Source organism: Peromyscus eremicus, chromosome 7 (genome assembly GCF_949786415.1).
Source record: "Peromyscus eremicus chromosome 7, PerEre_H2_v1, whole genome shotgun sequence".
In the NCBI taxonomy this organism is placed as follows: Eukaryota; Metazoa; Chordata; class Mammalia; order Rodentia; family Cricetidae; genus Peromyscus; species Peromyscus eremicus.
This window is the reverse complement of record NC_081422.1, coordinates 104,286,154-104,298,584: the sequence shown is the minus strand read 5'-3', so window position 1 is coordinate 104,298,584 and position 12,431 is coordinate 104,286,154. Positions and strand designations below refer to the sequence as shown.

General features: G+C 38.2%; 1 protein-coding gene across 1 annotated transcript in view; it reads right to left on the bottom strand.

Annotated features, from left to right (window-relative positions):
* The window catches only part of Setd2 (SET domain containing 2, histone lysine methyltransferase), a 108,106-nt gene that overhangs the window by 53,319 nt on the left and 42,356 nt on the right, over positions 1 to 12,431 (bottom strand). The window contains exons 10-12 of the mRNA XM_059269092.1: positions 12,050 to 12,184; positions 10,955 to 11,074; positions 8,707 to 9,369 (exon numbers count right to left, since the gene is read on the bottom strand). Of these exons, the coding sequence (XP_059125075.1) occupies positions 8,707 to 9,369; positions 10,955 to 11,074; positions 12,050 to 12,184 (918 nt within the window). The remainder of the gene's footprint in view (positions 1 to 8,706; positions 9,370 to 10,954; positions 11,075 to 12,049; positions 12,185 to 12,431) is intronic.

The following is a 12,431-nucleotide window of genomic DNA, read 5'->3' as shown; positions in this document are numbered from 1 at the left end:
ACCGTTTCTCAAAAAACGAAACCAAAAAAAAAAAAAAAAAAAAAAAATCAAAAAGCAAACAAAAAAATCACCTCATTACAGTCTTCCTGAACTTAAGAGTGGGCCCTACTGACGCCCAGTCATCCAGAAGACACCTTTCCGAGAGCACAACTCCTTCCTCTCCCATCCAACACCTACACACATTCTTCCTTACAACAGAAAAGCTGAGATACGCATGTGCTTTCAGAAGTTATGATGTCCTTCAACGGTCAACCACAGATCCCAGGCTGAAAAGCACTACAACATTAAGGGTGAGTGGACACTTGAGCAAACACTGAGGTCATGGTTGCTACACCTGCAGAAAGAATCTCACTAGTTTCTAAATCAGACGCAAATTGAAAAATTGTGTGACAGATATTTACCAACAATCACACAATTCTATGGGCTGCTTGGCAGGAACCAAGAAATCAGTATTATTTGGGGCAGAATAAAGACCAGACGAATATAAGGTTTAAATCAGAAGATCCTTGTAGGCTCACTCAACCACAAGCTAAGTCCTAACTTGATGGTCCTTAGGTTTTGTAGCTAATAAAAATATCACCACATACCTCACAGGTTGAAAAGATCACATTATAATCTATGTAAATATTATCTGATTACCTATCAAACACAAAACTCACACTAGAGATTAAAGAAGTAATATGTGGTGTATCATGGACTTCACTGTTTCACTCACGTATTTACAAAGTGCCAAACTACAATATGTAACAGGCTCTTCACAGAGACTAAGTAGATAGAATACTGGGGAAGGGGACCACAGGGGCCAAGACAAAAGCCACCACTGCCTTTGCTTCAAGACTACTGTGAGATGTCATTGCTATGACTGGAAAGGATGTGATGAGAATATACACAAAGGGCAGAAAAAAAAATACTGTCTCGGAAAACAAGAATCATTTTCTATGGGAAAGGAAGAAACTTAGAAGAGAAATCTAAAAGAAAAGTACGTGTTTTAAGAAAAAAGAGAAAGTACAAGGATAGAAGAAACTGACCATGACTGCTGGCTGGACTAGACTGATCTGAGAGCAAACTACAGACATGGGTGAAGGTCAGAATATGTTGTACATGCAAGCCACATTAAGAAAAATGTAACCAACAGCGTAGATGTGGAACCATTTAAAAACTTTTTAAAGGACACTGATATGAACAAAGTTGTACTTCCAGAAAACTATCCTAGATGCCGAGTACATCATCGACTGTTAGGAGAATACAATTAAGAGGGAACTTACTCCATCCAATACTACAAAGATACCGTAAGAAACAAACTCTCGTTATAACCATTAAGAAACGATCCAGGTCGCTGGTCAGTGGTGGCGCACGCCCTTAATCCCAGCACTCGGGAGGCAGAAGCAGTCGGATCTTTGCAAGTTCGAGGCCAGCCTGGTCTACAGAGCAAGATCCAGGAAAGGTGCAAAGCTACACAGAGAAACCCTGTGTTGAAAAACCAAAAAAAAAAAATCCAGAGCCAAAGTGGTGCGGTGGTGCACGCCTTTAATCCCAGCACCCAGGAGGCAGAGCCAGATCCAGGACAGGCACCAAAACTACACAGAAAAACCCTGGGGGGGGGAGGGGGCGGGGGCGGGGACGGACACATCCAGGTAACATGTGGTAGTCCATGATTATTATTCCAGCACTCAGGAGACAGAGGCATAAGGACCATCAGACTAAGTATGATGTCAGGCTGGTGTACAAAGCAAGTTCCAGGTCAGCCACATTGCAAGATCCCATTTCAAAAGTAAAAAACATTAAATGGCCCTTTAACATCCACGCAAGTATTCTTTTTTGCAGGTAATTTTTTTTTCCCCCAGAGCTGAGGACCGAACTCAGGACCTAGCAAGTGCTCTACCACTGAGCTAAATCCCCAACCCCTACAAGTAATTTTTATGTGTTAAGACTACTATAAAAGAAGAGTTAAAAAAACAAAAGATATTCTAAACTAGGTGAACAGTATGTCTGAAGACATGGAAAAGTGAATATATATGAACAGATGCCATGGCTCATGTGAAAGTAAAATTGTTGGGCAAGATCAGACAGACATAACGGTCATTTCTATAGGCTTTGTTCTTCAGGTACTTAATTAACACTGGGTTTGTTTGTTTGTTTTTGGTTTTTGAGACAGGCTGGCCTTGAACTCACAGAGATCTGCCTGCCTCTGCCTCCCAATTAACACTGTTTTTAAGGGGGTTATGCAATGCTACTACAGAGTCCTCTGAATCTCACTACGATTCTAAAAGATACTGAAGGATAAGATGTTGAAAGCAAAGAATGAGAGCAAGAACAAGTAAGAGTCTGCTGGAAGAGTAAAAGCAAGACAAGACAGGGGTCTGCAATAAAAGTGTTAGACCAGATACTAAATGATCTATTTAACCTGTAGGACAAAAGACAAAAGAAATCCACTTATTTGTGTGAATGTATGTATGTATATGTATGGGCGTGCAAGCCGTAACACACATATGGAGTGCAGAGGACAAGGCTTGGGAGTTGGTTCTCTCCATCGTGTAGATTCCAAGTATCAAACTCAGGTGGTTCCTCAGTGCTGGTTGAAAATATATTTTTAATTTAAAAAATTACATATATAAAACTTCCCACAAGAAAGAATGAGTACTTGAAAAAATGGCTAATTAAGAGCTGGGGAAGGGCAAGTGTAAACTGAACTTGGAACAGCATGGCATGCCAGAAATTTTAAAACAGAAACACATCAAAATGATACAAGAGTTTTCACAGGCTAAATATGAGGCAATTTAAGCATCAAGTGTTGAAATTAATGCAGCATAATCCACCAAATAGAACAAGAATCCATGAATCTAAAAATACTGTTAGGCAATCATCAGTGACTCAAATAACTTAATGCTGAATTCCATGGACACATTCAATGAAAAATACCACTTTACATATTTCCAAAGCTGCTCATATGCAGGTTTTGGTTTGTTTTGATCTAGTAAATAAGGGAAGACAGTGTCTCAATGTGTAGTCACATGGGCCTGGAATTATCTCTGTGGCCCAGGCTGGCCTGGAACTCATGACCCTTCTGCTGTACCCTATCTCTCCCAGTGATGGGATTACAGGCATGGGCCACCATTCACAGGTGTATAGTAACTTTGGAGAAGCCCAGTAGACACTTCAGGGATGTGATTAAAGCTGACAATGTCAGTAATAGAACCAGTGAGTACTATGAGAACAGCATGGTAATATTCCTGATAGGAACACATATCTTCTTTTTTTTTTTTTTTTTCTTTTGAGACAGGATTTCTTGATGTAGTCCTGGCTGTCCTGGAACTCACTCTGTAGACCAAGCTAGCCTAGAACTCACAGTAATCCACCTGCCTCTGCCTCTCAAGTCCTGGGATTAAAGAAAAAGAAAAAAGGAAGGGGCTGGAGAGATGGCTCAGAGGTTAAGAGCACTGATTGCTCTTCCAGAGGTCCTGAGTTCAATTCCCAGCAACCACATGGTGGCTCACAACCACCTGTAATGAGATCTGGTGCCCTCTTCTGGCCTGCAGACATACATAATAAATAAATAAATCTTTAAAAAAAAAATTCAGAGAAAATTATAGTGAAAAATTGGGAAAATTTTAACATTGTAGAATCTGAATCAAGGTCTTGGAAAAATTTTTAGCCAATTTTCTATGTATTTATCACTAGAATATCAATTTCATGCAGAATGCATACAGAACATTCTTAGGTTTCTAAGTCTAAAATTTTATTTGAAATTAAAAATTCACTAACTAGAAAATTTTATGTGGTTTAATCTACACTGGAAAAGTCTCAAGTTACTGACTGGTTTGATCATGGTCCTGAGAAACAACAACATTCCTTAGAGGTCTTTTCTCACTAGGGAGTTCTTTCTATAATGTCTATTATTATTCTGCCTCTCATATAGTCTTACACTTGAACTATCTTTTCCTAAATAAAGTTAAGATATAACAACAAAAACTAACTTCACAGGCAATAGAAACATGACAACTGTCTTTGGGAAAACAGATTTAGTAGCTCACCAAAACATGTAAAGTCAAAGTGACTTTGTTTAGCAAGATGTTTAAAGCAGCCAAATCCTGTGTTTTATCGTTGAAATAGGTATTGGTAAACTTTTTCTGTAAAGGACAGGACAAATATGACACTTTTTATAATCTATCCCGTCTCTGTGGCAATTACCAAAGTCTACCACTACAGCAGTCACAGGCAATGTATAAACAAGCAAGCATGGGGCACAGCCACACTTAAAAACAAAACAGGTAGTGTCCCAAATCTCTAATTGATATTTTTGTCTTTTGAGACAATGTCTTACTATGTAGCCAGGCTGGCTTTCCAACTCATGATCCTTTCCCCTCAGCCTCTGGGGGATTACAGGCCAATCACTGAACAAGCTGCATTACTATTCAGATAAAAGTAGTTTAGAACAAAATGGACCACAAAATAAAAAGTGACCTCAGCAAGGGATGGTGTGGCGAAGCAGCTGCAATGGTGAGTTCCAGGCCAGCAAGAACTACATAGTGAGACCTACCTTAAATAAAATAAAATAAAAATTGTGTGTGTGAGCTCATTGCTGAGAGTGGTGGCACATTCCTATTATACACACCTGTAATTCTAGCATCTGCATCATTATAGTGAGACCCTGTCTCTCACCAAATAAATAAATAAATACATACATACATACATACATACATACATAAGAAAGGGAATGGATGAACTAACCATTTTTAAACCATTTTTGCCTTTTAAAAAACAAACTTAAAAAAGACTCTCAATGCAGCACTATCTATCAAAAGCAGCATTTCCTGGAGGTGACTCTATACAGGCTCATGACCTCTTTATCCTTCTACCCTATAGACCTATCACATTTATCACAGAAGCTCAGGACACACAACTTCATTTCCACATGTACAAATCTTTTTTATAGACCATACCAGTGGTGGAGTGCAATTTCACCGACTCAAAACCAACTTTCTATAGTTCAACTTTCTATAAAAAGTTTAATGTTGAGTTTTCTGACCAAATAGTGTTGTTTCTTTTTTTTTTTTTTTTTTTTTTTTTTTCTTTTTTGGTTTTTTGAGACAGGGTTTCTCTGTGTAGCTCTGGCTGTCTTAGAGCTCACTACATAGACTAGGCTGGCCTCAAACTCACAGACTCACCTGCCTGTGCCTTCCAAGTACTGGGACTAAAGGTGTGCACCGTCACCCCAGGCTAAAATAGTGTATTTTTAAGCTAAAGGTAGTGTCTACAAAAAGATGAAGTAAGAGAGTAAGAGTAGTCATTAAGAAGTACTAACTTATTACTTATAGGAAGTTTCTGTCCCTAAATCATCTAATTCAGGTAGAAATAGAACTACCCAAGGGGACCAGAAGGCAAGATGCACATCCTATATCTAAGTGTTTGTAAAGAAGGCCTTAACTTACTAATTATTATAATCTCTTGATGTTAACAGTAATTGAAACTGCCAAATTCCTGAGAACATTACCTCCTTTTCATAATGATCCAAGTGAATGAGGATTTTCCCAGTTAAGTTATAATTAATAATCTATTGTAACTGCTGTTTGCCTTGTGAAATCAAGGCTACATTTTCAGAAGGACAGATGATGCAGTTCTTTCACACAAAAATAGATGCACATGTCCCTGCTAAAAATGTATGTGAAGATGAACATGTTTGTAAGTGCAATGTGCTAGGTGACGTGAGGACTACTTTAGGAGAAATGTGATAGAAATGCCTTGCAAGCCTCGTCAGTGATCCTGTGTATATAAGGTATAGAAAAAGAAGCTCACTTAATCCTTTCTCGCCAGAAGTAGGGATTTTCCCGGAACGACAACAATTGTTGGCAATGAACGCACCAAATTAATGCCGGCGCCAGTGAGTTAACCACCTCTGTCCTCTTTTCACCTATTATATCTGTCATGCATCATCCAACTTCCCAACCATCTTCCTGTTTCTTCACAGAATGCACGCTAGGTTCTCGTTTTTCTTCAGCACGAAGTTGGAAATGGAGTTGAGAAAAGGAGACACATGGTCAGCTGGTGATGTTAACAAGCTCCTTGCTGCCCTGAGAAGCTAGATGGAAATGGTTCAAGTTACAAAGGGGATCATCATCAGATCTGGGAGGACAAAGAGTAATTCATGAAGCTTCATTCCCTTCCCTCCCACCCTTTTACATTTTACTGATGATCCCTATAGTCTGTCTTCAAAGCAAAACCAAGATTAAAGAGTATGAAGTAATCCTGTTCAGTTCTTTATTCCATCCAATGTAGAATGGACAACTGGAATGCATGTCCAGTAATGTTATAGTAGCCCCATAAGATCAGGAAGAGTCAGAGTGGCCAAAACAACCACAATCAATGCTTTGTAGTATGAACTAAATATCAGCAACTAACACAGTAGTTGGTGCTTAGTAAGGTTGAAAGAATAAAACACTTTCTTTTCAGCTAATGTCTACTTGAACACATAGGTGAAGTCAGACAGAAGTAGTTAACTCTTTCAATGCCGGATAGTATGGTACACAATAATCACATTAGATTAGTATGTTTCTCCAAAACATGTACAATTTATCAATTCTTGATTTTAGATTCCTAGCCAAATGCCACCTAAAGTATTTTTTTTAACTTAAAAGACAACAGTAATCAGAGTTTAGAAACCAGATACATGGTAAATGCTAATGAAAATAAAAATTAACAACCCCAGCACCACCATGTAACAAAAACATCACAGTTCACAGTAAGCAAAGATGTCTCTCAACAATGCAATGCCCAAACAAGTTTGAAAAAGAAAAGAAAGTTTTCCTTAATGGCTCCTTTGATATTAAAAAGTCAGATAAATGCAAAGTATAAAATTTAAGAATTTATTTTATTTTAAATATAAATAAAAATGTAAACCTAAAGCCATGAAGATCATTAACCTATATTCAAAGGATAAGAAAAATTATTTTGTAGGCTTGAATAATGGGTGTTCAGAGAGTAAGGTTAATTATTCCAATTATATATCTAAATAGTCTAATCACATCCCAGAGAGTAAATCACATATTTGCAATTAAACATACAAACTACTACACAGAGAATCAAAAGCCTTACATCTTATAGATTTTAAGACAAGTGTATGAGATTCTAACAACCTGAGAAATGCTGACCAGATACTTCTCAGCAAACCACTGGCTTTACAACAGCATTCTCTCGTCTATCAAACTGCAGCTTTCCATGGTTTCCCTGAGTCCACTTGTGTACTTGACTTGCTTCCATTCTACCTTTACTACTAAAGTATCTTCATCATGCAGGCTCCGCTCCACAAACAGCAGAGGAACTGCTTCTAGGACCCTTGTGCTGCCACAAAGCCGGCTTTACATAAAGGTCCAACAAGTGACCATCCTAGGATCTCTCATTTAACCGCAATTCCTATTCCTGTGGTTATACATGGCATCATAAAAAGACTTACTATGAACACTCCTTTTATATTTATAAAATAAATTCAGGTTTCATATTAAATAAAGCTGAGTTTATGCTAAATTTTAAGCGATCAAACAGTAACTTACATAAGTAAGAACACAGACTGGTATCTGAAAAGGTCTCAACAGAGTGAACAGGAAGCACCTCACACAACCAAATCATTACTCATTGGGTTCCGTCTAAGTTCCACTGGGTCAAATCACATAACCTAATGTGATGAGCTTTGTAGTTTCACCTTGCTAAAAAAAAAAAAAAAAAAAAAAAAAAAAACCTGAATTGCTATTGCTATTTATCTGATTGTTTCAACTCCAAGAGAAGAAAGAAGGAACAGAAAAATAAAAGGTAGGAAATAACTTGTTCCTGTGGGGTTCTCAAAACCTGGATCCCAGACCCAGAGCACTTGTAATTGAAGTGAACCATTAGTTCTAATAGGCTCAAATTTTTATACATTCATATTCATTCAAGATCCAGACTGGGTTTTCTGAAAGGCAAATTCTACACATCTTATTGCATTCCTTATCAAGAATATACATACATACATACACACACACACACATACATCTGCCTGCCTCTACCTCCAAAGGCATGCACCACCACTGCCTGGTTAGTTATTGAGATAGGGTCTCTCTGTTTGTGGCCCTGGCTTTCCTAGAGCTCACTATGTAGACTCATGGATCCTCAGACCTCTGCCTCCCCAAGTGCTGGGATTAAAGGTGTGCACCACCACCCTTGGCTTCCCCTCCTTTAGATGTTTCGTTTAAAAAAAAAAGAACTTAAGCACAGGCCTATTTCAAAAACAAAAGCAAATAAAATAAACTAGTGCCATGTGTTTTTTCTAGAATTTCATAATCATTTTATAGCGATAAGTTCCTAAATTACCAAGGGATTCCAATTAATTTCATTGTTTATTTTCTATTAACCCATTCAATTGATTTTAAATTAATTTAAACATCTGCTGTCACTATATACAGAGTAAGTTTAACAGTAAAAGGATTTTGTTTTGTTTTGTTTTACATGAAGAGCCCTTGAATTAGTAAAATCACCAATACCATATACTTTTCTCAGTGAGAGAAAAGGGGGACACATCTGCACAATAGTTTGACTTATGGCTCTTAGAAAGACTTAAAGAACACCTGAGACACATTCACTACCTGAGAGATTACAGTCCATTTATCACAAATACTCATGGCTAGAAATGTTTTATTTAGCTTTGCAGCACTCTGAATCGGAATTTAAGTGTTTTCTTACCTTTAGATCTTTCCAACTGTCTAGCAGCTTGGTGGCCAAATCACTTATATCCACTGTTTTATCTGGCGGTTCTTGGCTTCTCTCACTTTCAACATCAGACACGCCCTCCTCTTCATCTTGGGACGGTGTTTCCTCAGCAATGGCTTCTTCCAGTTTTGTGCCACTGCTTTCTTTGAGCTCTGTCTCAGTGTCAGCCTCTGGTTCGGATGTGGGTAATTTACTGACTTCGATGGTGGTTTCGCTCTCAACTTTGGGCTCACACAGCTGCTGTGGTATGAGTTGTTGTGACTGCAAGTCGTCATCTTCTTCTACAGTGACAGTTTCTAATTGATCAAGGTCTTCCTTGCCATCCTTGCATTCTAGCTCACTGGTTACATCTGAGATTGCACTGTCCATGCTATTTTCACTGATAATTTTAAGTCTGCGAAACATGAGTTTCTTGGGAGTCTCTGTATCCACTTCTGTGCTCAGCTTGATAGACGGATCAGGCGTATTAAGTGGTGTGTGAGCACGTGATGTATTCTCACTAGAATATCCATCGCCTTCACTTAACTGAGGGACAGCAGTCTTGGTCTGAGACCAACGTTGAATAATTGGAAGTACTTTGCTTTCTTCCAACATATTTTTAGTAGGAATGGGCAAATGCTCCAAAGTCTTTATGATCTGATTAAACATAATAAAAAATTAATCATATCATTTGTACAGCTAACCTTTCACACAGGTAAGGACTCACAGAAGAAATACTACATTTGGGGCATTGTCTTACTAAATTAAGACCTATGTCTTCATAAATATAGAGGCAGTTGAAGGTTATAACATTATTTCCTTTTAAGAAGGAAGAAAAACTTTTAGTCTGATCTACAATAAAAAAAGTACAGAGTACTAACGACTACTCACACCAAGTGTGACCGATAAATACTCTCTGCAAGGAAGGAATTCCCAAAACTATGCAGCTTAAAAGAAAGTACTAGACCTCACCAGTCTTTTTCTATAAAATTCCCCCGTTACTACAATAGAAGCTTGGGAACTATGCAACACCATGTATTTAAATGATAATTTCCACACTTAAAAGATTCAAATACAGTTAGGTGTTGGTAGCACACATCTTTAATCCCAGCACTTGGGAGGCAGAGGTGGGTGGATCTCTGTGAGTTCGAGGTCAGCCTGGTCTACCTACAGAGCGAGTTCTAGGATAGCCAGGGCTACATAGATAAACCCTGTCTTGAAAAACCAATAAATAAATAAAGTGGTTTATATTTATTTATTTTATTATTATTAAATAACTGACTTTGGGTTTATAGTAGAAACTATGATTTTTAAAAAGCTACCTATCACCAGGCGGCAGTGGTACACGCCTTTAATCCTTTAATCCCAGCACTCAGGAGGGAGAGCCAGGTGGATCTCTGTGAGTTCGAGATCAGCCTGGTCTACAGAGCAAGCAAACTACATGGAGAAACCCTGTCTCGAAAAAAAAAAAAAAACAAAAAAAGATACTTATAAGGGGATGGAGAGATGACTCAGCGATTTAGAGCACTGGCTGCTCTCCCAGAGGTCCTGAGTTCAATTCCCAGCAACCACATGGTGGCTCACAACCATCTACAGTGGAATCTGATGCCCTCTTTGGGCACAAAGTTGTACATGCAGATAGAGTACTCACATACATGAAATAAATAAATCTTAAAATAAAACAAAAACCTGTTAAAAGTCAGAAAATACTAATTTTATGGTAGGCTATAAACACTCCAAATCTACTAATAATGCTGCCAATTAATCTTTAGACCTTTGAAAACACTTCTTTGCTTTTCAGGATGTTCTAATTCTTGTCAATACGTTTTTGTTTTTTTTTTTTTTACTTCAATTTATATATGAGTGCTCTGTATGTACACTTGCATGCCAGAAGAGGGCATCAGATCTATTATAGATGGTTGCCATCTCTTAGGCTTCTTGTCAATAATTTTTAAGAACTCCAAAATTCAAGTTTTCTGTGTTTTCCCAGAGTTTAAAAGTAATGGTCTAGCAATTTAGCAATAAACTAAATTAGTATCATTATATATCATGCTTACAGTTCCTGGTATATAGAGCTGACTTTAAGATACTATGGGGAAAACCAAAGGCAAACTTACTACCAAAGCAAGCTGTATGTAAGGTTATACATAGCTACTGATGGCATAGTATTAAATTCATAATCACCTATGTCATATCCCCTCCAACTAAGCCATCAACAGCAGAAGCAAGATTGTGAACTGACCTCTTCCTGAAGCTTCTGGTTACTTTCCCGGCCATCACCAAGCTCTGCCATCCAGATCCACAGCAATGACAACCCATGACGTTCCAGAAATGACTTGAGGCAGGACTGCGAGTGTGTGTTCTTTCATGGGCGGAAAAAGGCATGATGTAGGGAGTTAGGGAGGCAAGGCCAGTCAAATGTTACAGAAGCCCATGGTGAGAATTAAGAGTTTGCTTAAAATTAATGCACACATACATACATCCTTACTATTAGACATCTAACAAATACCATAAAGAATTTTGTTCTTTAATGTATTTTTCTCAAACACATTCCAAATTAACTGCTCTTACCCCCTCCCTATACTCACTGATCCACTTCTTTCCAATGAGTACCTCTTCTACTTTAAATAAATTTTTTATTATCTGTTTCTTATGGAATAGTCAACTGGAATATATAGGATGACTGCTAAAATTCTTTGCTTTGAGATTCTATAGTAAAATAGTTTTGGTGCTGGGTGGTAGTGGCACACACCTTTAATCCCAGCACTCGGGAGGCAGAGGCAGGTGGATCTCTATGAGTTCAAGGCCAGCCTGGGCTACACAGTGAGTTCCAGGAAAGGCTCCAAAGCTATGCAGAGAAACCCTGTCTCAAAAATAGTTTTGGTATACCAGTAACTGGTGGGGAAGGGAGCTATACCAAGTACCATGGATTATTCCACTAAAAGAAATCCCAGGGGCTGGAGAGATGGCTCAGAGGTTAAGAGCACTGACTGCTCTTCCAGAGGTCCTGAGTTCAATTCCCAGCACCCACATGGTGGCTCACAACCATCTGTAATGAGATCTGGCGCCCTCTTCTGTGTACATAATAAATAAATAAATAAATAAATAAATAAATAAAAATCCCAGCATGTGCTTTTAACTGGAAGGAAAAGCAAACCAACTCTGCTACTAATAATACTGAACTTGCTAGCCATTTTCAAGGGCAAAGCTTTCAAAGTCGTAAAGAACTTGCGTATACATTTAAAACATGATAAACTTTTCTCTATCAGCCAGCCAGATTGTCGTTAAGTGTCCCACACCAAATTCAGAAATAAAAAAATAGTATTAAAGTGCTTACCTGAATGAGCTTGAGACAGGTAAGTTTCTGTTCCAGAGTTTCAATTCTAACCATAAGCCGGGATAAACTAAGAACCTGATTTTTATCAGAGAGGCCCTCACCATTTTCCATCAGCGCTTCCAGCTCTCCATCCACCTACCACAGCAAAGAAAATATCTAGTTATAAAACAAGTACAATCCAGTCACTTACTCAAACAACCTGGAGAAAAAAAATACTCAGCTTCACAAGTAATTTAGAAATGAAAAGTAAGATCACAGGAAGGAACTATGCTATTAGACTAGCTGAAGGGGATACAGGGAACACACAACACACACACACACACACTCACACATGCACACACAGCCATGCCTGTATTATCAACATTGAAAATTGAGGCAGAAT